The 26,973-nt window shown below is 38.1% G+C and overlaps 1 protein-coding gene across 1 annotated transcript; it reads left to right on the forward strand.

Annotated features, from left to right (window-relative positions):
• The first annotated feature begins 1,018 nt into the window (after nucleotides 1-1,018).
• LOC111911418 (probable serine/threonine-protein kinase PBL19) lies at nucleotides 1,019-3,220 on the forward strand. Its single transcript, XM_023907198.3, has 4 exons — nucleotides 1,019-1,645; nucleotides 1,941-2,201; nucleotides 2,310-2,432; nucleotides 2,588-3,220. Exons 1-4 carry the CDS (start codon nucleotides 1,298-1,300, stop codon nucleotides 3,026-3,028), a joined length of 1,173 nt encoding a protein of 390 aa, XP_023762966.1. The 5' UTR covers nucleotides 1,019-1,297; the 3' UTR covers nucleotides 3,029-3,220.
• Nucleotides 3,221-26,973: the final 23,753 nt, after the last annotated feature.

Raw genomic sequence — 26,973 nt, forward strand, 5'->3', positions numbered from 1 at the left:
TTAAATCTTTTAAAACATGTATAAAATCGTTCATCTAGCATAGACAGCAAATATTCAAATAATATGCACACATAGCACGTAATTTATATAAAATACTTCATATCTATGTGTAAGATGAAAGTAACTATATATACCATAAAAATCCCATAAATGCTTCCTAACTTCGAACCCCAAGGTTTACTCTACTAAAGCTTCATATTCTCGGCTCTCTGAACCTAGAAGGGTCCAGATCTATCACACCAAAAAGCTCAAGATAGCTCTTCCTCTCACTCTACACACTCAAGCTCGCTAGGGTTCTCACTTATGGGAATGGTAGTCGCAATTGAAGGCCATAAGTGCCTTTAAATATGGCTCGGGCCCAAAGATTTAGGGTTTCTGCCAACAACGTGGACTCGTTGAGTCGCCTCACCGACTCGTTGAGTCCATTCATTAATCCGAGTCATCAGTCGCGACCTTACTCGACGAGTTGAGGCGTCAACTCGTCGAGTCTCTCTTCTTAACTCAAAAGAAAAATACTTAAATGATGATACCTGGAAATCCGGATGTTACATTTTGTTTTTTTATTTCATAGATTTCTTCATCAACAAATGTTGCTACAATTAAACAAAAATAAATAATTTTGCTAAAACATAATACAATAGGAAGTTTGTTCACATTTAGTCATTGAACTTTTTAGAGGGAAACGAACTTTCGATTTTGTTCACATTTAGTCACTAAACTTTTTTTTCATTATCTATTTGCCACTAAACTATTGAAACTGTTCACATTTTACCCTTATGACCGGTAACAGCCGGTCATAAGGGTAAAATGTGAACAGTTTCAATAGTTTAGTGGCAAATAGACAACGAAAAAAAGTTTAGTGACTAAATGTGACAAAAGTCGAAAGTTCGTTACCCTTTCAAGTCATTATCCCTTTAAGTATTTAGTTATTAATTAAATTGTTTATAAAATTGCGGTTTTTTTATGAAAGCAAAACCTCTTACGTTGTTGTTAGAAATAAGGATCTCTCAGCAGTGGGATAGTTTGGCATCCATACGAAACTTCCTTTGAATTCCTTTCAAGTTTCAATTAATTGCTTGGTCAAATTGTCTTCTTTTTGGTGGTGTCTTGTGAAACCATTTTACTCCCATTCCTATCATCAACCACTTCTTTGTTCACAACACACAAAATAACCCAAACAATTCCATGATCTTCATCTTCCTCACCTGGCTTTTTTTCGTTTCCAATCTCCTTCAATTCCCTTCAATTTCATCTCTGTTTTCTCACTTCACCATTTAGGGTTCTTGGTTTCTTCCCAATGATGAAGTGTTTCAATATTTTCAGTTCCGGAACGAAAAGAAGAGGGAAATCTTCACCAGAGCTCCGGGAGCAAAACCAATCAACGAAACCAGCTACAAGATTAGTAAAGTCGACAGGGTCAATCGTTTCACCAAGAAGCATACCGGAATTGTACAGAGAAAAAGAACATAATTTGAGAAAGTTTTCGTTTTCAGAGCTCAGAAATGCTACTAATAATTTCAATAGGATGTTAAAGATCGGAGAAGGTGGATTCGGAAGTGTGTATAAAGGGTCAATTAAACCTCCTGATGATCAAGGCGAGCCTCTTGTGGTTGCAATTAAGAAACTCAACAGAAATGGGATGCAGGTATTCCATTGAAAATTCTCTCCGGATCTACTGGTTTTGTTTTTTAATTTTTATAATCTCTATATTCATTCAAGAATATATTCTCAAATTTGATTTGTTTAATCTTGTTTATACACGTGGGAATCGATGGTTTAGGAATTAGATTCCACAATTGACTTGCTTCCAACTTCAAGATTTATAAGACTTGCTTAAACTTTGAAATTACATTAAGATCAAATTGTTAGAAACATAAAACAAGAAAATGATGATTTATCTTCCCAAAATTTATAGATTTTTTTGGTTATATGATGTGTAGGGGCATAAAGAATGGTTAGCAGAAGTTCAGTTTCTTGGTGTTGTTGAACACCCTAACCTTGTAAAGCTTTTGGGATACTGCTCAGTAGATGGTGAAAGGGGAATACAAAGACTATTAGTCTACGAGTATATGCCAAACAAAAGCTTAGAATCTCATCTCTTTAGCAGAGCATATCCACCAATTCCATGGAAAAAAAGGCTACAAATCCTCCTTGGTGCAGCCCAAGGTCTAGCTTATCTTCACGAGGGTTTGGAAATCCAGGTATATATATATCTTACACAACGTATCCTAATATTTAAAAGTACACATCTTATGACATTTTTAAATTATAGTTCATAATTCAAACTAATGTTTTGGGAATTAATTTAGGTGATATTTCGCGATTTCAAGTCCGCAAATGTGTTGTTGGATGAAAACTTCAACCCAAAACTTTCGGATTTTGGGCTTGCGAGAGAAGGACCACAAGGAGACCGGACTCACGTATCCACAACGGTGAGTAATTTGTATTTGTATTTATTTCACGACTCCTACATTTTTCTCTCTCCAACATAAATAATTAAATAGAGTCAGCCATGTTAGATAGAGTTTATCTCCATTGAAGAGAGAGATGAATAAAATCTTTGATCCTAACTTATTGTCATTTCCAGCCTGTTGGGACATACGGATACGCTGCCCCAGAATACGTGGAAACGGGTCATCTAAAGTCAAATAGCGACTTATGGAGTTTCGGAGTTGTATTATACGAGATTTTATCGGGTAGAAAGGCGATTGATAGACTCCTACCACAATCCGAACAAAAACTTATCGAATGGGTCAAACAGTTCCCAGCAGATAGCAAAAGGTTCCGGATGATAATGGATCCGCGTTTAAACAATCAATATTCGCTTAGTGCGGCTCGGAAAGTTGCAAAATTGGCGGACAGTTGTTTGCGGAAGAATCCGGAAGATCGACCCGCGATGAGTCAGATAGTTGATGTGTTACAGGACGCGATTAGAGAGTCAGAAGATGATATCAGAAGTCCAAGTTCAGTACCGAGTCCGTTACCGTTACCAGAGCCGTCTACACGAAGAACAGTTCATGTTGGTTAGGGAAGAATGAAGATGATTGTGATTGTTGATATTTTTAAATTTTTGTTGAGGGTTGAATCATGAATGGTTTTGTATCGTATTTAGGTAGATGACTAGATGAGTTTATTGTTTATTGTTTTTTTTCCCTTATATATAATATGGGTATAGACGTATGGGGTACATAGAGTCGTGAAAAAGATTTGATTTTTTTTTTTTTAAATCAATTATTTATATATATTTTATGGTCTTTATGTTAATGTTTAGATTTGACCAATATGACCAGGTTTATACTTTTTGACGGTATAAGAACCATAGATAAACCTTCTAACAGTTTAAGAATCATAGATAAATATGAAACGTCGACAATGACTAAACTAAAAAAATTGAATAATCAACAAAATGACCACAATTATTTAATCGGTATATCAAAATGATGCAACTTTCCTTGAAAAGGCAACATGGACCACCAACTGCGAAAATATCCAAAAATTTGAGTTTCGTTATCGTTTGTTAGGTAATTATATAAGGTATGCAACAGTTGTTGGGCCTTTCATTTGAAAGTCATTTTCAAACACTCTTATGGGTGACCACCTATTTCAACATCTAACCTCAAAAATCTTTAGAAGATGGAACGATAGGTGATCTTATAAACACATATTTAGCCGTATTAACCTTCATTTTTCCGGTTAATAAGTTAATCTTGACAACTAGGTTAAGAAAATGTCCAAGACTCATAAGATGAGTTTTAAACATGTTTGTCATGCGTAAAAATCTAGTTATAGCATTTAATCGATGGATGTTTGTTGTATCAACCTTTGTAGTGTACAATTACATATATGAACCACTTAGGCATTGTTTGATTTTAAAAGGTAAAAGAAATATAGTTTGCAGATCACATCTATAAAATATTAAAACAAAAATATGGACCAAATATGTAGTGTGCAAGAAATAGAATGTTCGTTTTTTAACGTTTGCATGGATGCTAAAATAAATTGAAATATAAATATAGTGAATATTTAAACTTAAAAGAGTTTTGTAATGCGAATATTTAAATAATTTTAGTTTTACAACACTTAAATATAATTCATACACCAATAATAATTTATTATTTTTTTAAATTATTCATTTCATATAATTTGAAATGACATGCCAACGGAAAGTCAGGTGCTAACAAAAATTGAAGTATTAATATTAACACCTAATTACTTTGTCGTTTTAAAAAAGAAAAAATGAAATGAAATTCACGTTGGGTTGTTTGTATTGAGGAAAGAAATTCATTGTTCCTACCCTCAAACATTATTCTCTTATAAAATTATTAAATGGGATCAAGAATACATGTTTACAAGGTGGAAATATGTGTTTACAAAGTGTAAATGTGTGGAGTTCATATACCCTATGGTTTTGTAGGTTTTGTTTTTTCTAATCTAATCGTTTTTTGTAGTTTCAAACACCTTTATGGCTTTGTAGTTTTTTTTTAATCTATTCGTTTTTTCTCATATACCCCATGGTTTTGTAGGTTTTGATTTTTCTAATCTAATCGGTTTTTTTTTTTCAGTTTCAACACCTTTATGGTTTTGTAGTTTTCTATTTAATCTTTTTTTTTTTTTTTTTTTTTTTTTTTTTTTTTTTGTTTTAACACCGACAATTTTTTTTTATTATATTATATTATTTTCAGTTTCGTTGTTAACGGTTAACATACATAAAATGACTAAATTGACATTTAATTTTTATTTTTTTATTACTTTTGACAAAATTACATTTCTCGTTCCTATGGTTACATGGTTTTCTTAATCATACTCATTTAATGATGACCATTAAGGTAGTTTGGTGACATGAATAACTAAATTGCCCAAATATGCAACTAGGTTGAAATGGTTTCTGTAGTTGTATTCTAAGCTAACTCTACACAATTTTAATTTTACATCTTTTTATTTGTATGTCTAGATTTAGTAATAGATTTAAATACATTGTGATTGTATTTTTACATCCTTTCATTTGCTATGTGTAGTTAAAATAAGTTGGATTTGATTGAAAATACTTAACATTTTGTTTTATTTTTCTTAACATTCTTAACTTTGCCTATGTTAATTAAAATACATTTTTTTCTAAGTTCTTCTAAAAAAATATTTGATTTTTAATCAACTGTAATTTAGTAAACAATAAAATATATTAAAAGAAAACGACCATAAAAACCATTTTTAGAAGTATTTATCAAAAAATAGCTACAAAAACAGGAATTGACCCGAATAATCATGATTTTCACAAATGACCATCTACAAAAATCTTGCTCATTTATGAAAATGTTTTTTTTTTTTGCCAAAATGATGTTGGGGCCTTGACTACTTAAAAAGTCTCTATTGACTGCGAAAATCCACTTAGATTTCACATTTGTGGTCGATGAAAATATTGTTTTTTTTCCTTAGATTTGAACATTTATAATTCTTTTGTATAAAGTCTGTTTGGGGTAAAAAATTCATTATATTTTCTATTTAGTAAGGGCTATTCATGAACACAGTGCACCTCATATTTTGATGATGGGAAGACATAATATTTTAGGTCCAAAGTAGGCTCCTTAATGAAGAATGTAAAAAACTCCAAACTTTGAACTTTCATAATTCTTTCATACAAAACCGGTTTCAGGTGATTTTTTTAATTTCGTTCTATGGCGCAATGGCTATCCATGAATGTGTCATATGAGTGGACATATTGTTGGTATTCAAAAGTTGCTCCTTAATCGTGTTTTTAAACTACCTATCACCACAGTTAAAAGCATCCCTCATAACTATCGTATGACATTCTCTTAGACTTTGAAAGCATCCATTTTCAAGGTGGTTTCTCATCTCGGGTCCGTTGAAGCGTGGGTAACATAGTTAATACTTCCTAGGTGCACTCTGTAGTTGTTTAGGCCCAAGAATAAGCAAGAAGGTAGGTCTGGTGTAACACTTAGTTTTAGGATGTTTTAAATACCAGGATATCAGGCTGTAAATAAGGTGAAAACCCGTTGTCACGACGTGAGAGTTGTCATGAGGTGACAAACAAGCTGTCACGAGGTGAATGTTGTGCAACCCAAGCCCATGGATTTTAGGGTTGGTGTTTTAGGGTATTTTCTTAGCTTCCATCATATTTACAACTCATTGGGAGCAACCTAAGCCTCTCTCTTCAAGATTTGAGCTCCTCCAATTTGATCTCTCCTCTTTTGGGTCTCTTGGTGATATTTTGATGAAGGTTGAAGATCAAGAAGGTTCTTTTGGTTGCAAGGAATGTTGTTTCAAGTTTGGATCCATCAAAGTCACTCCACTTCTGGATTATTGTGAGTATAAAGTTCATATCTTGCTCTTTAGTTCTTTAGATCTCTTCATTTGTATTTTTAGCACTTTTGGTCCATTTTATAGGTGATCTTGGAGTTGGGTGAACTCCAAAATCTTTTGAGCATTTAGGAATGCTTCTTAGACCTCATGGACTATGAAAGTTATGATCTTTTTCCTTCCCTTTTAGCCATGCAAGTTATCTTGGTCTGGTAGGTCATTTTGGTGTATTAAAGTTTAGATCTTGAAAGTTTATGTCACACCCCGAAACTGGAATGGCGGAATTGTTCCGGGGTGGAGGACGTCATGTTTAGCATCACAACCAGTGTAATATAGCAATCATAGCAACACAACCAACACAATGGATACATATATGAAAAATGTTTACATCAGTTTGAAACTTGTTTGTAATACATCAAAAGTATGTAAAATATAAACATAAGACTCTTATTGCTCCGACTCCTTTAAATCCAAGAAGTACCTGTCTACTGATTTCCTGAGAATACAAGCAGTTTGAAAGAATGTTAGCATAAAGCTGGTGAGTTCATACGCATTTAGTTATGGTGGAAAATGTTTCTTTGATTCTTTTGAAAAGTGTTCCTCAAGAAAATCCCATATTTTCTTATGAAAAGTAGTGTTGAAAGAGTATCTATTAGTAGAAAATAAACCATCAGTTTTAGAAATGCCGGTGTTGTCTTGGGAAAAATCCCATATTTTCCCTAAAAACAGGTTATCCATCCTAGAGGTAGTTTTATTACTCAAAATAAAACAATGAAGAGTAGAGTCCGTAAACCAAAGTTAGTTTATACTTATTTGCGAGTCATATAACCATGCTTGATATGACCGAGAGACCTTTACAACGTTCTTCAGGCGTTAAGCTAAATGAAAATTTTTCACCTAAGACATGCCTGCCTAATTGTAGCTAGCAGTTCAGGTGTGAGATTGTCAGTCCCGAATAGATCTATTCACAAATCTCACGCTCTCCCTCTAGGAGACTCTGGTTATACTAAAAGGATTTATCCCTATACACCTAAGGGTACAGTATTGAAGTAGAGCCTCACAATTCTGTATAATCTAGTTTACATATAATGCTGTAGCGTTATACCGTAGTGAAATCCCTATGTATACAGTATGTAGTGACAATTATGCTTAAATAGCTATGCAATGCCATGTTCAATGTAGTGTTGTATATCATAAACCCAATGTGTCATAGTTTATATGTATAGTAGTGAAAGTCTTTGTACTTGTTACGTTTCGAAAATTCCCAACTATACCTATTATATTTTGCATGTGTAGCGTATTTGATGTGAAAATCGAACCCGAGAAACTATGCAATTTTGGTTATATGTTGTAAAACGTCCCTTATGCTCGACATAGTACAAAAGGGGTAAAATATGAGAATTGCATGAGTTTTATACTTGTTAAAAGCTCTTTGTATTAGTTCACAAAAGCATTTATGTTTAGCTTGTATTCCCCCTAAAAATGTTTTAAAAACCAGTAAAAGCGTAGGGGCATGAACTCACCTTGAGCGAGTGATTTGTATGAAAGATCGGTACGAGATGTTGAATGTCAAGTGAAACCTCGAACTCAATTTGATCCTAATAACGTGTAATGAAACATATAGGAGTCAAATGAAGGTATTTCACTACTAGATACGATAGAAAATCACTCTAGGGACTTGGAACCACTTTCACTAAGTGTTAGAACCTCATAGAATTGAGTAAGGGGAGTATATGGCCACCTTAAATGTGTGTGCGGTCATGGGTGTGAGGCCCATGGGGTATGCGTCCGTAGACTCATGATGGAAGGTGTTTTTGAGGTGTTTTCAAGGTCCATACTTGCATCCATGAAGTGTTCTAGGTCCATACTTAGTTGTAGTGCAAGTTAAGTGTCTTAGATGTGGGTTTACGGCCCTAAGGTGTGTGTGTGGTCGCACAAAGGAGTGTGCTGCCGTACATGTGTGTGTGCGGCCGTACACACCTCATGTTTGTGTCTAAAGTGCCAACTTTAAGGTGCAACAAAGCTAGGGTCATGTCCAACTTAAAGATAGCAGTCAAACTCTCACTTTGGAGGGTCTTTTAGGAGTGTGTGGCCACCTTATGGGGTGTGCGGCCGCACTCTCTTCTAAACATGAGGAACATGACGAATTTTGCTGACTTAAAGCTTAGATAGAGTGGCCTTCTATGGTTAACAAGTTAGAGTATGAATCACTCACGTTTTTTATGCTTTAGAGGGTTCACGGTTGAAGAAGCTTGACAGAATGGTGTAGTGTGCGGTCAAGGAGTGAAAGGAATGAAGGAAAAGGGGTCTACCCTTTATATAAGGGTGAGTGTGTTGCCAAGAGATGGATGTGCGGTCACACACACATGTGTACGCTCGTACACTCCTCCCAAGAGTGTGTATGGCCTGGTTTTGTTACTATACGACTTGCTGACTCATTCCTAACCTCAGCCTTGGTTATTCTCTTGCTTAGAACGCTTCAATGAACCCTTAAACAGTACAAGAAGTTAACATAACAAACTTAACATTGATTGAATTGACAAGATGTACAAGATAGAAGTTCCTGGTTGTCACAGTTTAAGACATTATTATGGATAAAGTTGGAAACTTTATCCATCTAAACATCATGTTGATTAAGATCTAAAGGTTAGAGACTTGGACGTAATGGATTAAGTTGAGAAAGATGCATTCTTGACCTTTTTGAGGCTTAAAGACTAGATTTGGTTGTTTGGACCATCCTAAAGGGTAAAGTTGGAGATTTTATCCATTATAAATATATTTAGGAACTAGATATGAGGTAATGAGGTTATAGGCCTTTTCTGAAGATAATAAGCACTTGATGAAGATTTGGCTGTCACACCCCCAAACCAGAACGACGGAAACGTCTGGGTGCTGATGGAGTGACTTCATGTACAGTATCATAACAATTGAATAGTAATGAAACATAGCAACCCAAACATTCACACATTGATAATACTGTTAGATTAGGTGTCTAAGCCAATAACTATAATTGGTATGTACTTGAATTGATAGCAACACAGTCCTTTTGGGTTACCCTCAAACCTAGCAACCGGACAAGGAAATTATGAAAGGAGATATTGATTTATTATAAGATTAATAAATTAATATAAATGATTTATTAATATGTTAAAAGATTAATATATTGATTAGAAATCATAATGTTTAATTCATAGTTAGCTAGAAATTAATTAGAACTAATTTTAGGGTTAACTGTATTAATTTTAAAGTGCAGGGACTAGTTTGCAATTATCTAATAGTTGAGTGTAAGGCTCCAGAACCCCCTTGGAAGAGGGTGGACGAAATATATAGGGGAAACCCTAATGATTTCATCCATGGGGGCTTGGATAAGGCCATTGGGTTTGCTTAGGCCCTAAGCAAGGAGCATTAGGGTTTTTCCCTAAACCCTAGATCCCTCAGCTATATAAGGAGCCTCCTGGCTCACATTTTGGGCACTCATTTTTTTGAAGAAACCCTAGGCCATAAATTACATACTCCCTCTACCCTCTCTCCTTCTAGTTTCCTTCTTGCTAGTTATTGGGTGTGATTCCATTAGAGGCATTACATTTGTGGTGCTAAGCTTCCAAGAAGATCAAGATCAAGATCAAGAGGATTGTCAATTGTTTTCTATAACAATTTAAAGATATGTAACTCCTAAACCCTAGTTTGTTATTTTCGAAAATAGCCTCTCTCCTCTAGGGTTCTTGTTTTGCAATTCAAAGTTATATGTTCAATAGTTAAAACATAGATCCAAAGTAGGTTGCATGTGAACTTAGGAGTTGTTTTTCTAGTTTATTTGTTTCTCCTAAAACCCATCAATTACAAGTTTACATCATTTACAACTTTGTTTTGCTCAATAGTTAATTATGAATAACAAAAGCAGAAAACATAATGCAGCGACGTCGAGCCTCAAGGTGTGGTGAATACATGTCTACTGATTCCCTGAGAATACACGTGGTTTTGAAAAGTGTCAACAATTAAGTTGGTGAGTTTATATGCATTTTTGTGTGAGAAGGATTTGTGAAGTTTTCGTATAAAATGATTTGTATACTTCTAGAAAATCCAATATTTTCTTTAATATGAACTATAAATTTATGAATTTCCTTTGCACCCTTTCCTTGTAAAACAATGATATATGTTTCTGATGGTTTTGAGCATTCTAACACTCCTATGGTGTACATGCAACCCTAGAAACCTTGGATCTATGTTTTCTCTAATATTCATGAAAATAAGAATTTTCCAAGGTTTACATCCTAACTAGCATGGTATGGGGTACATGTAATATAAAACTAGTAGAATGACATACCTTTGTAGTTGCTTGGATTCCTTAAGACTTTGTGAGCCTAACACCTCAAGTGTGATGCCTCAAATGTTTCACACAACACCACAACTCTTGGAATAACTTAAGAGAAGAACACTGTGATCACAAAATCGGCTATCCCTCCCTGTCTTGCATTGGTCGCCGATTTTGCTAGCTACGGAGCTATTTATATACTGTGTCACATGTAAGGTTACACCATGTAAACCCTAATGGCTTTTCATTTCCCCCATGATCCATGGGTTATAACCTCCATGGAGCACCTAATGGGTCCTAGCCCAATCTAGTGAATCATGAACCATAAGCCCACTATATAAGAATGAATGATTTACAAATCAATCCCCATTTAATTAGTCTCTTTTTTATCACAAAATTAATTCTTAATCAATACTAATTAAATAATATGATTTCATATTAATATATTAGAACTTATAATATATTCCAAGGCTCTGATACTAACTTGTAACGTCCCAAAAATAAGACCCAAAATTTTTTCAGTTCTAGATTAATTAAATAGTAACCATATCATTTTCATAAACCAAGGTAAAAAAAAAATTGTATCAATACATCATCAATCATCAGAGTAAAACACAAAATGTGGAATTGAGTGGTGTGTGTTCTACAATCATCCCAGGATCTTCCCTTTTGACCCAGAAGTACCTGAAAACATAAACTGAAAATCGTAAGCACAAAGCTTAGTGAGTTCCCCAAATTACCACATACCATACATAAGCAAACACATAATGGGCCCCACCTAAATGAGTGTCAACGTCCGTGTTTCTGGGCTTGCCATTTTTAACAATGTAATAGTCTAGGTTAACCTTTGTAACCCAATTTGAAATAATAAAAATGTATTATTTGTGAATTATGTGATTTATGTGTGTTTTCTTAATTATTATAATTTAATTGAATTAAGAATAAAATAAGCGTCAAAATTTAAGTGTAAAATAAACTTGATACCATTGGATAATGTTGTAGTAGTTGAAACGAGGTTTCTGAATATATATAGAACGCCCAAATCTGACTTCGTATGAGGAAGTTATGATTTTCTGAAATTTCGACTTGGCAGTATGCAGCCCGAATACTCGATTTGAAATCGAGCGGTTTTTAGCCGAAACAATCTAAACGAGAATCGAAGATCTCGTTGTTAGTAGTGAAACGATGAAAAGTTAGGCGAGAACGGACGTCGGACGAAGAAGTTATGAATTTATAACGAAGTTTGTCTGTCCCGGCCTCCTAAAAATAAATAATAAAAATAAAGCGAAAAGCCGACGGAGTCTAAACGAAAGTTGTAGAGTATGGTCTCACCTACGCGTGGATATACAGAACGTCGAAAACGGAGTTCGTATGATGAAGATATGAATTTTTGAAGTTTATTAAATATTTAAAATTTAAATATAATTCTAAATGTTGGTATTATCCGAAGAGGAGTCTCCGGACTCATCCGAAGTACGCCCAGCGTACAACGAAGCGTGACGAAGCCCAGCACTCGAGTACCTCCGATGACGTAAGCGCTGACGATCCGAGGCGTACGCCTAGCGTACGTGCGAGGGTCCAGCCTCCTATAAAAGGGGATACGAAAGCAGCCGATTTACTTTTCAAATTTCTCCTTTTCTCTCTAATCTTTTGCCTCGATCTGCGTGTCGTTTATACCCCGAAGCCCTATTATTATTCCCGAGCCTCGAAGCAAGATCCAAAGCCCCAAAGATCCCGAAGAGCGTTATTCCCGAGCCGAAGCCCTGCCCGCGAGGAGCCCGGTTTTTGTAAAGATCTTCCAGATCTACGGAGAAACACTACTTCTGCAAGCCGTAGTGCTGCCCGATCATCTTCTGATCAAGTGAGTGTGTAGTCATTTTCTTCCAACGCAATATTATGAAGTATTTTATATAAAATACGTGCTATGTGTATATATTTTGTTGTTATATGTGTGAATGTATATTCACTCTCTTCTATCTCATAGATCTGATTTATTCTCTATGAAATACGTGTTATGTATGTGCCTTATCTGTTATGTGGAATATGTATTGATTAAAGCATGCTATACGGGTTTTTAAACTATGTATAAAAATGTATATTTTTATCTACTAATATGTTGGGTAGAACATGGGTAGATAGTTGGTGTGTAATAAACAGATGAGAGGCCTCGGTGTTGTTGGTGTTATTCTAGTCATTAAGCAGAGTATGGATGACGACCACAAACTATTTTAGACAGTCCTGTGGAGCACTAGCAGGCTCATAACTTGTAGGTGTTGTTAACGACGTGTTCACCGGTGTACTCTATCCCCCTCATGGTTGCCTTTAGGATATTTATTGCTAAGGAAGCTCCTTTGCAGTGATGTCCGTCCCGATGAAAAATCCTAGATTAGGTCCCTTAATAGATGTTGTTTTAGGGACGTAAAGTGAGGATAACGGGAATGGGTAATCGGGTTTATTGTTGATTGTTAAATTAAATATTTATTGTGGGTTGAAAACCCTATATGCTCACCAGGCTCCCAAGCCTGACCCACTCAGTTTATTTGTATTACAGGAAGTGGCGTAAGAGCTTAAGATGGACGAATCATCAAGTTGTTTTGTTTACAAGTCTGTATATGTATATATTGTTGAATGACTTGTAATGTTATCGTTTATGCTTTATGATCTGTATCGGAACATGACATCCCGACTTTTGATTATAGAATGAAATCATATTTCTTTATGAAATGTTTTGATGAATATCTATTTTATCATGTTTTGTTTTTGGGAACAAATTCCGCATCTCTTTTAAAAATCAAAAGAATTTACTCTGAAAATGTTTAAAAAGCATAAATGAAAACGGTATTTTCTGGCCGAGATTTTGGGGATGTCACAGTTGGTATCAGAGTATTAGTTTAAGCGAACTAGGAATTTGTAGGATTTCTAGACTTAAACTTAGGATGCTAAGTGGAGATTGTGAGATGTGTGTCTGATAAATTTTAGACACGAGCACTAGTTTATTTTAGAAAAGTTGCCTAAAATGCTTTTATGTGCTAAATGTTATATGTTGCCATATATGATATTATTTGTTCGGATCTATGGTTTGTTGCCAAACGAATCTGAAGGTTTATGTGTTTAGGATTCTAAGCGTATGTATACGATATTAGAACTAGCATGTAATCGTTTGGAGTACTAAGGATAAATTGAAATCTTATCGTGAAAGAGGATCTAATTTCACCTTATTTGGTGTATAGATCAAAAATGGTGAGAACCATAAGTGGAGTTGGAAATGCTGATGAAAATAGGAATTAACCGTCTGTAATTCAACAAGTACCTGTTGTAGCTGTTGCACCTGAGCCGATAACAATGGCTGGTGTACAAATGATGATTCAAACGATGTTGGATCGTCAGATGGAAGAAACAAGACGCCTGCTTAGGCAGAATCGTGAAGAACCGTTAATTCAAGTAGAAGAGCCCGAAGAGAATGGAGGGCAGTCTGAAGGAGAAAACTTTAGTGGGATCATTGGTCAAGACAACCCACCAGTGGTTAGACGCAACAACCAGTATGGAGGAAATGATGGTCGTGGGTGTAAGTACAAGGATTTCATGGCGTCCAAACCACCATGTCTATCCGGAAGCCCAATGCCGATGCAAGTTATGGACTGGATCTCCGAAATGGAGACAATGTTTAAAAGTTGCGAATGCAGCAACAGGCAGAAGACCGCTCTTACGATCCCTCTGCTAAAATATGGGGTGTTGAGTTGGTGGAAGCTATTAGCCGACTCTATGCCTAAGGGAGAAGCAAGCAAAATGTCTTGGGAAGACTTTGTGGAACAACTAAAACTGCAATACTGCTCCGAGCAGGACCTTCTGGAAATCAATAATGAGTTTCAAAATTTGAAGAAGGAGAAATTGAGTGTTACTGAATACGCTACAAGTTTCACAGAAAAGATGAAGTTTATCCCATATTTGGTACCTACAGAACTCTCTAAGGTCAACAAGTCTGCCCTTGGACTACCAGCGGACTATGGTCCAATGGTTAAGCAAGCAGCCACATTGAAAGCCGCCATTTGGGCTGCTAGAAATGTTGAGACCGAGATCATGGAAAAAGGTCTGGAAAGGTCAGAGGTGGGTGAAAAGAGGAAAATCAATGGATCTTCAGGGTCCAGCAAGAAAAGTAAATTCTCGAAATCTGGTTCGAGAGGAAGTGGAGGAAAGGTAGAGGCGAAATGGTGCGACAAATGCAAGAAGAAGCATCATGAGAAGTGTGGCGGGGAAACCACATGCTTCAAATGTGGAAAGCCAGGGCATTATGCCAACGACTGCACCCTCACCAAGAATGTTTGTTATGGTTGCGGTGAGGAGGGGCACATCTCAAGGGATTGTCCGAAAAAGAAGGAAGCAACAAGACCCAACATTCCGCCAAAGCCAAAGGCGAGAGCATTCCAGATGACACTGGAAGCTGCTAAAGATGAAGCTGATGTCGCTTCAGGTACCTTTCTCGTTAACAAATTGTCTGCCCAAATTTTATTTGATTCTGGTGCCAACTACTCCTTTATATCGCATGAATTTGGTAGAAAACTAGCTTTGCCTGTTGATAGACTAGATAATGCCTTATTAGTCGACGTTGCTAGTGGCAAGTTTGTACCTGTTAGCCATCGTATGAAAAACATCTTAATTGACTTGAATGAGAATAAGTTCCACGAGGAATTATTGCCTATAGAACTTAACGGTTTCGACATCGTTTTGGGAATGGATTGGCTTAGCGCCAATGATGCCGAAATTTTATGTAAGAAGAAAATAGTGAGAGTGAATCCGCCTGGGAAGGAATCGTTTATGGTGTATGGAGACAAACGCAAAGTAAATTCTGGAATCATTTCCCTAATGAAAGCCAGAAAGTGTTTGACCAAGGGGTGTACATCATATTTAGCATTCGTGATCGATGCTAAGAAGGAAAAGAAGGTGATGCAGAATATTCCTGTCGTATGACTTGTTGCCCGGAACAATGCCGATTGCAAAAACACCTTATCGACTAGCACTGACGGAGATGAAGGAGCTGATGATGCAACTTCAGGAGTTATTGGACAAGGGTTTCATTAGACCTAGTTCATCACCCTGGGGAGCTCCGGTGTTATTCGTGAAAAAGAAAGATGGAAGTATGAGAATGTGCATCGATTATAGAGAGCTGAATAAGGCAACAATAAAGAATAGATATCCGTTGCCGAGGATTGATAACCTATTCGATTAACTACAAGGTTCAAGTTATTTTTCAAAGATCGACCTAAGGTCAGGATATCATCAGCTAAAGGTGAAAGAGCAGGATATAGAGAATTCAGAACACGATATGGACACTATGAGTTCTTGGTTATGTCATTTGGACTGACCAATGCTCCAACAGCATTCATGGATTTAATGAACAGAGTTTGTAAACCATTCCTCGATAAATCTGTGATAGTGTTCATAGATGACATTCTGATTTACTCAAAGAGCCAAGAGGAGCATGGCAGACACTTGCGAGAAGTGTTGGAAGTCTTGAAGAAGGAGAAGTTGTATGCGAAGTGCTCCAAATGTGATTTTTGGATTCATGAAGTCCAATTCTTGGGTCACGTGGTCAACCAAGAAGGGATAATGGTTGATCCGGCGAAGATCGAAGCTGTGATGATGTGGGAACAACCGAAAAGTCCCACGGAGATTCGAAGCTTTTTAGGATTAGCCGGATATTACCGAAGGTTTATCCAAGGCTTTTCTTCGATCGCTAGTCCATTAACAGCTTTGACCCACAAAGGAGCTACTTATGCTTGGAGTGATAAGCATAAAAAAGCATTCGAGAAGCTAAAGAAGAAACTATGCGAGGCACCGATACTTTCTCTACCCGATGGAGTGGAAGACTTTGTTGTTTATAGCGATGCGTCTGGTATCAGATTGGGTTGCGTTTTGACCAAAAGAGATAAGGTGATCGCGTATGCATCTCGACAACTAAAAGAGCATGAAAAGAACTACCCGACTCATTGTTGGGTTGAAGATTCGTTCAAGGGTTGCGTCTTTGGGCTCGGCTATTTGTTTATTTGATTTGTATTCCGGTTTGGGCCTGTCCAACCGAGAGCCCATTATGTTTATTATATAAGTATATGCTTGCATGCATATTAGGTTAACGATTGATCTAGAGCATAACAATAGTATTTACAGATTTCTTTTATCGTTCTTGTAAACCTACCAATCCTCTACAGTTGATGTTCTTAATCGAGCTCTTCTGAGGATTTTGTTTTAATCATTCGACACGTTTGATTCACTCTTGCCTTGTTCTTATTTCCTGTTCTTGCTGTTTTATATTTACTTACCTGTTTAAGATCTAATCGATCTTCAAAGATTAAAGTTTTAATCTCATCAATTGGTATCAGAGCAGGAGCCTGTGTAATCGATACACATCTTTTCTATGAAAAGGTTTCAATTAGGGTTTTTCCGCAATTACCGATATTTATTGAGCCGTCATCTCATTATTGACGTATCTTGATATTTATTGTTTTGCCCTAATCTGCTTTATTACAAGTCTGATCTTTGAACAGGTTTTTCGATCATAATGGACGAGTCGCAATCTAATCCCATCAATATTTCCAACAGCATCGGTTCAACCACGAAGATTCCAATCCTATATACCCATGACTATGAAGTCTGGGCGCATCACTTCGAAGACTACGTGATAGGATCTGAGGATAATGGATACCTCATATGGGAAGCAATCATTAATGGACCGTTTTCTCATTCTGCAACGTCCAGGATTATTAAAACTCAAAAGGAGTACAATGATCTGCTGAAGGATGTTAAAGATGTTGCACAAGATGAAAACGATAAATTCCAGTGCAATATCAAGGCGTTAAGATTGATCAGATTCGCCCTTCAGTCCGACACCTTCAGGTTGGTCAGCTCATGCACGACGGCAAAGGAAGTTTGGGATAGACTTCGCGAACTGTACTCTACAGACGAGGATCTTGAACATTCTATCCAAACCCTGCTCTTATCTGATTTTGGAGAATTTAGGCAAGGAGCCGAAGAAACAGTGACCCAGACGTTCGATCGCTTCAATCATCTTCTCAGCAGGATGATCAAACATGACATCGAAAGGAAGCTTATCGAGCAGAAGGTTACGTTCTTAAATGGTCTGAGGTCTGAATGGAGAGCAGTGGTGTCTACAGTCAAAGCCCATGAGCAGTTTAAATCATACTCTTTGGCGAAACTGGTGGGTATTCTCAAGTCCCAGGAGAAGATTGTGCTGCAGGAGAAGAACGTTGTTTCAAGCCTTGGTTCGTTGGCCCTCCTGTCAAAAAGTAAAGCTGTGATGGAGGATGAAGACCTCAACTTGGAGGAGTATGACCTCACTTCTGAGGATTATGCTATGATGGTGTCTAACCCCAAGAGGTTCATAAAGAAGAGATTCCCCAGCAACAAAAACCGAAACTGGCAAGGGAGTTATAGTTCAGAGAAAGTTAATAATGAACCGAAGGTTGAAGAGTCCAAGAAGGAACCGAAGGCGGATGGTGATTCTGGAGTAAGCTGTTACTACTATGGTGGGATAAACCACTATGTTAAAGATTGTGTCCTTAAAAAGATGGCTGAAAAGGATGATGAAAAGGATGAGGAAGCTGTGCTGCAGAAAAGGCTCGATGAGATGAGAAAGAAGAAGTATACCGCTAACCCTTCCATGAATGCTCTTATTGTGCAGGGTTTGGTTGCTGATGACGAGTTCGGTAGCGTGGAAGTTTGGTCTACTGACTCAGAAGACGATGAAGTGAGGAAGCCTACTCATGGAAAGGCTTATGTGGCAAAGGAGGAGAGCAGTGGAGGAAGATGCTTCATAGTGTCTGATGTATCTCAGATGAGGGGATACAACACTGATGGTGGAAGCAATGAACCGAAGGAGCAGGAGGACATGTGTTTTACGGCCAAACCACTCAGCCAGCAGTTCAATGAGCTTGATGAACTGATCAAGAAGGTACAATCGGTTTTCATTTCATTTAAAGTACCACAATCCTCATATGAGAAAGAACTAAAAAATGTTAATACAAGAATTTCTCATCTAGATAGTAGCTTAACTCAAACTCGAGTCACCAATTCTAACCTAACTGATCAATTAAGCAGGGTGTCTTCGAAGAGTGAGGAGCGGCGCATGTGGATCGAGTTGAAGGAGTCTGAATTAGTTAAAATAAAAGACGAAAACATTTATTTACAAAGAGACAATTTAAAGTTGTTAAAACAGCGGAATGTTTTTTGTTTAATTGCAAAACGTCTTTATTCTAATATTACTCAGCTTCATTTGGACTGTGAAATAGGCCAAAAGATCCATCGCATGATTTTGCCTTTCCTTGAGTTTAAGGAGGATGAAATCGATGCTGAAGCCTATAACTGTGAGAGTATGATATCATCTGATGATGTCAATCCGACCTACATATATGGACTGGACAAAATAGAATCTTTCATTAAATCCAAGGACCACAAGGGCATGCTTAAAAACCTTTTGGATGAAAATGATAGACTTACACTGAGAACCGAAACCATACAAAAATTTGACTCTTTAAATGCCAACGTAAGCTCAGAAAACAAAATTGATGTTGAAAATGCATCTGAGCTTAACGAGGACGACAACATGAGTGAAATTTCTGTAGAGGACACGGTTGACTGCTCAGAATTTGTAAAAAGCGAACCTGAAAACCACAAGAATCTAATTTCTGAAAATTCAGTGGAGTTTGCTCGATTGTCCCAACAAAAGTCCCCGATCTTAGCAGAGAAAGCAGTTGTGTATCAAAAGGTCAGGACCACTCCAAATCAATTGTATAAAGTCACTGGAGTAACCGAACATCAGACGGCTGAACTCACAGCTATTGTAAACGAAGACAATGCTGATGGCTGTGATGAGTACTTCTGGTCAGCTCCAATAGATAATGCAAACGAAATGGTAGGCTTATCAGAAAGAACCTCATGGATGAGTAAAGGTAGGTACATACCAGAACCCTTGAATAAGCCAGATAATTTCGATGAGCCAAGCACCAGTGGTACGAAAGACATTCCTCAAGAGAATGAAAGTTCGGTAAAAGAGGACACTCCCTCTAGTTCCTCAGTTCAAAGTGAAACTGATACAGTTCAAAATGAACCAGCCAAGGAGAAACGGAAATTGAAAGCTAATATTCATCATCAACCAAAGCAGATGAGGAATAAGAAACGTGAGAGGAACCAAAGATACAGGAAGAACCTCTCTGAAAGGAGGCAATTCTGGCAATCCCAGAATGCATACTTCTCACATCAAGACAAGAATCTGAAGTATGAAAACAATCCTGTCGGAAAGCCTGAGAGCCACAACAACCGAAAGCCAAGGTTCGGTTCAGAAGAGAATACCAACTGAAAGCAAAGGTTCGGTTCTGAGAATGACTTCAACTGAAAGCAAAGGTTCGGTTCTGAAGTCAAAAGAGATCAAAACTCTAAGTTCAGTCCCTCCAATGATCAAAAGCAAAAGGGTCACCTAGAGTCTCCAGCCAAGAAGTCATCTCAATCTAAGCCCACTCCTTCTCATTCATCTAATTCTTCCAATTCATCTCCATCTTGCTCTAAAGCTCATTCTGTTCGTTCACAAAAATCTCATTCGTCGGCTGAACAAAAGGGCAAACAGAAGGTTTCTACATCCACACCAGAGTCTAAACCGAACGCACCCAATCCTAATAAAATAAAAGTTTTTACCATTAAAAAGAAAGATGAAACAACACTTATAAAACGAACATATCTTGTTGACATCTCTCTTACTGTTCCTGTTCCTATGAAAAGCTCACGTGGACCCAAGAAACTTTGGGTTCCTAAATCTGCTTAATTTTTGCAGGTTATAAGTGACGAGCAGTTCGACGAAGAATGGTACATAGATAGTGGCTGCTCGCGTCACATGACAGGGAGGAAAGAGGAGCTTAGGGAATACAGGTCTCTTGCAAATGGTGGCAATGTCAAGTTTGGAAACAATTCTTTCGGCACCATAAAGGGATACGGAATGATAACTAATGGTGATGTCACTATAAGGAAGGTGGCTTATGTGGAAGGACTCCAACACAACCTCATCAGTGTATCTCAGCTTGTTGGAGGTACAGGTCTCAAAGTCTCATTCGATGATGAAGGTTCTGAGATTATTGAGAAGAAGACAAAGAAAGTAATTCTCAAGTCGGAACGAAAGGGTGAAATGTTTCCTCTAAACCTTAAACCCATCAAAGGAAACCCAGCTGTATGCTTGTTATCAAAAGCTCAATCTGACGAAAGCTGGTTGTGGCACCGAAGACTCTCTCATCTCAACTTTAAATATATCAACAGACTTGTCACTGGAGGTCATGTTCGGGGCCTTCCATTGCTCAAGTTCGACAGAGATCATTTGTGTGCTGCATGCGAAATGGGGAAGCAGAGTCGTCAAAGTCATCTATCTGTAATTAACACAAAAGTTGTTGAACCACTCGAATTACTTCATATTGATTTGTGTCGTCCTTCATCTATCGAAAGCATCGGTGGTAGCAAGTATATTCTCGTTATTGTTGATGACTTTTCACGATTTACATGGGTGTTCTTTCTAAAGCTTAAATCTGAAGCGACTCATAAGCTGAAAGTGTTTATCAAGCAAATTGAAGTACAACTCAAGAAGGTCGTTCGCAACATCAGGAGCGACAACGGTCTGGAATTCAAGAACAGGGAGTTTGAAGAATTTCTAGCAGAAAAGGGAATAAGTCACAACTTCTCAGCTCCTTACACACCTCAACAGAACGGAATAGTCGAAAGACGAAACCGATCTTTGTGTGAAGCTGCCCGAACTATGCTAAGTTTCGCTTCCTTACCTCTTTATTTTTGGGCTGATGCTATTTCTGTTGCTTGTTTTACACATAACAGGTCCTATCTCAACAAGCGATTCACGCTCACACCATACGAGATTCTAAACAACAGAAAGCCCAATGTGAAATTTTTCCATGTGTTCGGCTCACGGTGTTTCATCTTTAACTCTAAAGAACACCGCAACAAGTTCGATGTCAAAGCCGACGAGGGAATCTTTCTGGGCTACTCTCTCTCATCCAAAGCATACAGGGTCCTAAACAAGCGTTCTAGAAAAATTGAAGAGACATATTACGTGACCTTTGACGATAGCTATGTCAAAAAGCTACAAGCCAAAGAAGACACCGCTGGGGAAATCTTTCCTCAAACTGGCCAGGTCACAGTCTCGATCGCTAATCTATACGAGAAATTTCTGGAGCTCTTTGACGAACCAGAGAAAGCTTCTTTCTCAGAAGTAGGTGCAGCAGACAACAAGGTTGACCACATGAAGCAAATTGTCGAAGAAGCTTCCAGGAGAATGAATGAAGGAGGATCGACTTTTGATGAACCTCCATCCAACGATGCTTCAGTCGAGGGGGAGCCAAGCTCACATGTCGAGGGGGAGCCAAGCTCACATGTCGAGGGGGAGCCAAGCTCACATGTTGAAGGGGAGCCAAGCTCTACAATTGCAACCGAAAGTGCTTCTCCAACCGAAAGTGCTTCTCTAACCGAAGGTGCATCATCGTCTGAAAGTCCAGCACCACAAAAAACCTCTGAACCTCAAGTTTCTCATAACTCATCAATCGAGGGGGAGCAAGCTGATATGACGCTTGACTACGAAAGCCAATCCGAGCCAGAAGAAATGATCAATGCTGAACTAGACCCAACCTTTGATCCAAATTATCCTCCTCTTACCAAATGGACCAGAGATCATCCTATCTCTCAAGTGGTTGGTGATGTCTCTGAAAAGGTTCTGACCCGATCACAACTGAAGGCAAAACAGACATCCTTATTTTCAAAGGTTGAGTTTTGTATGTTTAACTCATTCGTATCAAAAGTTGAACCGAAGACAGTTAACACTGCTCTCGATCACTCCGATTGGGTTCAAGCAATGCAAGATGAACTGAACGAATTTGAAAGGAACAAAGTCTGGCGCCTCATTCCAACTCCTCCAGATGCCTCGGTTGTTGGTCTCAAATGGGTCTTTAGGAACAAAATGGACAAGGAAGGGAATGTTATAAGGAACAAAGCTCGTCTGGTAGTACAGGGATACTGTCAGGAGGAAAGGATTGATTATGAAGAGGCTTTCGCTCCTGTAGCTAGGCTGGAATCTGTAAGAATATTTCTTGCTTATGCTGCCCAAAAAAACTTTGAAGTTTTCCAAATGGACGTCAAGTGTGCATTTCTTAATGGAGAACTCGAAGAAACCGTGTATGTGGAGCAACCTCCTGGGTTCGTGAACGAAAAGTATCCAAATCATTGCTATATTCTGGATAAAGTTGTGTATGGTCTCAAACAAGCTCCGAGAGCCTGGTATGAAACGCTAACTAAATTCTTAAAGATGTCTAAATTCAAACAAGGTTCGATTGACCCAACCTTCTTTCGCAAAAAGGAAGGTAACCACCTTATGATAGTTCAAATTTATGTCGATGACATCATCTTTGGCTCTACGAATCCCAGCCTAACAGCTGAATTCAGAAAGTTGATGGAGACTAAATTTGAAATGAGCTCAATGGGTCCTATTAACTTTTTTCTTGGTTTAAATATTAGACAGGGACCCGAAGGCATCTTTATCAATCAGGAAGCTTACACGAAGACTCTCCTAGCAAAGTTTGGTATGATGGGAGACTCCAAAGTCAAAGTCCCAATGGCATTCGGCACCAAGCTGACTCCATCCCTAGACAAACCAACTGTTGATATCACGCTCTATCGTCAAATGATAGGCTCTCTAATGTATCTTACTGCTAGCAGGCCTGACATTATGTTCTCTGTGTGTTATTGTGCTAGATTTCAGGCAAACCCACGCGAACCTCACATGCTTGCAGTGAAGAACATTTTACGCTATCTCAAGCGAACCACCTCCTTAGGTCTATGGTATCCTTCCAACTCAGGCTTCTTCGTTCAAGCCTATTCTGATGCTGACCTTGGAGGATGTGGACTCGACAGAAAAAGCACTACTGGTGGCTGTCAATTCCTTGACGGGAAGTTGGTCAGCTGGCAATCCAAGAAACAAACGTGTGTGTCGTTGTCTACTGTCGAAGCGGAATACATAGCCGCTGCATCCTGCACCTCCCAAGTGATTTGGATCCAGAGTCAACTTCGAGACTATGGACTCAATATGAAGAAGATCCCACTATATTGTGACTCTTAAAGTGCAATTAGGATCTGTCATAACCCAGTGCAACACTCTAAAACCAAACACATAGCACTGAGGTATCACTTCATCAAAGATCACGTGGAAGATGGAAACGTCGAAGTTCACTTCGTAAGAACCACTGATCAACTGGCTTACGTCTTTACCAAAGCTCTTCCTGAAGCATCATTCAACAGAATATTGCAAGGGCTAGGTATGATGGAATCAGAGTCAGTACCTCACATTACCTCTCAACCTCAAACGTAAGAAGCGAAACCAACCGAACGTTCGGGTTCGGTCAAACCATTTGACTCGCTCATCACTTCAAAGGTAGTTTTTCTTGGTTGTATATTTCTTGTACAAAATTGTTTTTCTTAGTGTTGAAAGTATTTTCTAATTGCATGTCTAAATTCCTTGGTTTCTCAAAATTTTCCAAAACCGAAACCTACCGAAGGTTCGGGTTCGGTTTTTCAAAATTTTGTTGAACCGAAACCAACCGAACGCTCGGGTTCCGTTTTTCAAAATTTTGTTGAACCGAAACCAACCGAACGCTCGGGTTCGGTTTTTCAAAATTTTGTTAAACCGAAACCAACCGAACGCTCGGGTTCGGTTTTTCAAAATTTTGTTGAACCGAAACCAACCGAACGCTCGGGTTCGGTTTTTCAAAATTTTCTAGAACCGAAACCAACCGAACGCTCGGGTTCGGTTTTTCAAATTTTTCCCAACTGAAACCAACCGAACGTTCGGGTTCGGTTTTTCAATTTTTTTTTCCAAAGTTTTTTTTTCTAAGTCTAATTTTTTTCTTACTTATTTTTTTTATTTTATCATTTTTTATTTTCTTTTATTTTTTATTATTTCTTTAATATATCTCAAAAACTCGAAAAATATTTTTCTCTTTTATTTTTTTTCGTGTGTTCGTTCATTTATGAAAGTATAATTGTTGGATTACTTAAGTGTCCCTAGAAGCATGCTGTTGTATGTGTCCCAAGCCTCATAAGATTTTGAATAATAGCCTTCATGACCTGGTATAAACAAACTTTGTCTTCCCAATAAGGCTATCACATTTATTCTAATCGTGAGCTACCTCACTCTTTTCTCACATGAGTTAAGAGTTTTCTGCTTGGTCCTTATTTTCGCAGCAGAGGTACTTTATCTTCTTACACCATCTCCATTACATTTCTCCATTACATTCGTTTCATCAACGTAACCCTTGAGACTCTCAGAAATTACCACTGAGGTTTATGGTTACACAACATCTGTGTTTATGATCTTAGTTTCGTGCCACTACGAGCTGAGTGAAACCCAACATTCAACACCACATCTGAATTGACGGTGATCAATTAATTTGCTCAAGTTTTCACCAAAGAATTGACGAATGTACCTTCGTGAAATCTCAATTTTTATTTTTTTGTGTGATTCCTATGAAATTGTTAAACACCATAACATTTCTTCCCTTGGGATCCAGTTTTTTATTTTTTATTTTTGAGATTTTCTATTTCCCAAGCCAATTTCAAATTAATTCCTACCTACTTGTTCAACAGACTACACCGGTCTCACAAATACTTTGATCACTTTATTTCTTATTTCAAGATTAGAATTGTTGCATCAAAGCGAAAGCCACCCTAAAGTAGCCTAATTAAAAGAAGTCTTTCAACATTTCTTAAAAAGTGTTTAATCGTAATTCAACGGGAATCCATATTAACACTTTGAGGTCTCTCTTGATCTTGAAGGAAGAGATTCGTGCCCGGGATCATCAGTTTCGTGTCATTATTGACATCACAGTCATTCCTAAAAAGAGTTGCTTTATTTCTTTTCTTTTTACACTCTTTGCACGAAAATCTTTGATTTTCCAAAATTCCGTTACTAATTAATTTCAGGCTGATTTATTGCATTGGTGGTTAATAATTAAGACGTGGTCAACAATCCTCCACGTGGGCAGTTTATTCAAAAGATGCGAGTCAAAAAGATAAGACGAAGGGTTGCTGACTCAGGCGGGAAATAAAAGGATTGAATTTCAACCGGCGGTAAAAAGGGGCGCGTGTGAATTTGAAACGTCCACTCTTTTCCTGACAAAGTGGACGCGTGTGCGAATTTGAAGCGATTCCTCTCTGGCACTTAAAGGCGCGTGAGGATTTGAAACGGTTTTGTTCTGAAACGGCGCTTGTTGGGCGGCGTGATCCTAGGAATCTGACACTCTCTCTCCTACGTTATCATCACACGCCTCAACTGTCACACTTCTGTCATTCCGGAAACCTTTTCGTATTTCCATAGAAGATTTGAAACGATTTTTCTCTCTCCTCTCACCCACTATAAAAGGCAGTCTTCACCACCATTTACCTCTTTACTGCTTCAGAATTTACAAGAGAGCAAAAAATCGAAAAAGCTTCACTGTTCATCTTCTTCTTCCTACCTTCAACAATGGCAGAATCATCTTCCGTCCATGCTACCTCACAAATCCTTCCTATTCGTCCTCAACAATGCTTGGTGATCGATCTGAACCCTCTAGCGTACGACTCTTACATGTCGCCAATCATCGAGTGCTTGAAGTACTCCCAAATCGCTCCAGCTCTCTCCAGGATTGAGTCTGTGCCAATGGTGGTTCTCTCGCAGGTTTATGCGACTGCCTATTATGACAAAGCCGTCGAACGGGTGTTCTTCGAGGTTGCTGATCACAAGACCTCTATTTCTCGACAGCGATTTGGCACTTTGATTGGTTTGGCTGCTGACCCATCGAGAATTAATCCGGAGACGATTCCGATTGGGCATCTTTACAATATGTTCTATAACATGGGGTACACGGAGGCGCTTGTCTCCGTCGCAAAGTTCAAGAAATCCTGCTTGCCGCCGCAGTGGAACGGCATGTTCACAGTCCTCTTCAAGGGCTTGTTGAACGGAGCTCAGGGTCTGATGGTGCTAGTCGATTGTTCTTGTCGATTATGTACGCAGTTTACAACGGAGTCAACCTCGACTTTGGATTTGTCCTCTGGCAACAGCTCATCTAGAGCCTTTCTTCTTCATCACGACATTCTGAGGTGTCGTTTTCCCGGTTCTGGATTCTTATCACCAAATGGGCAATGGATAAGTTGGATATACCCACTGCTGCTGGTGCAGTGATGTCTTCGGTAGGTACTTTTCATACCACCAAGATAATCGTCTCTGATGCCTCCAGGTTCTCTTCCATTAGCTCTATTCCGGAGACAAT

Source organism: Lactuca sativa, chromosome 6, assembly GCF_002870075.4.
Source record: "Lactuca sativa cultivar Salinas chromosome 6, Lsat_Salinas_v11, whole genome shotgun sequence".
Classification (NCBI taxonomy): domain Eukaryota; kingdom Viridiplantae; phylum Streptophyta; class Magnoliopsida; order Asterales; family Asteraceae; genus Lactuca; species Lactuca sativa.

Excerpts from the sequence above, each read along its gene's own strand:
- LOC111911418 (XM_023907198.3), top strand. The coding sequence starts at position 1,298 with ATGATGAAGTGTTTCAATATTTTCAGTTCCGGAACGAAAAGAAGAGGG. Across the intron at positions 1,646-1,940 it reads TCAACAGAAATGGGATGCAG|GGGCATAAAGAATGGTTAGC; the intron begins GTATTCCATTGA and ends TATGATGTGTAG. Across the intron at positions 2,433-2,587 it reads GGACTCACGTATCCACAACG|CCTGTTGGGACATACGGATA; the intron begins GTGAGTAATTTG and ends TGTCATTTCCAG.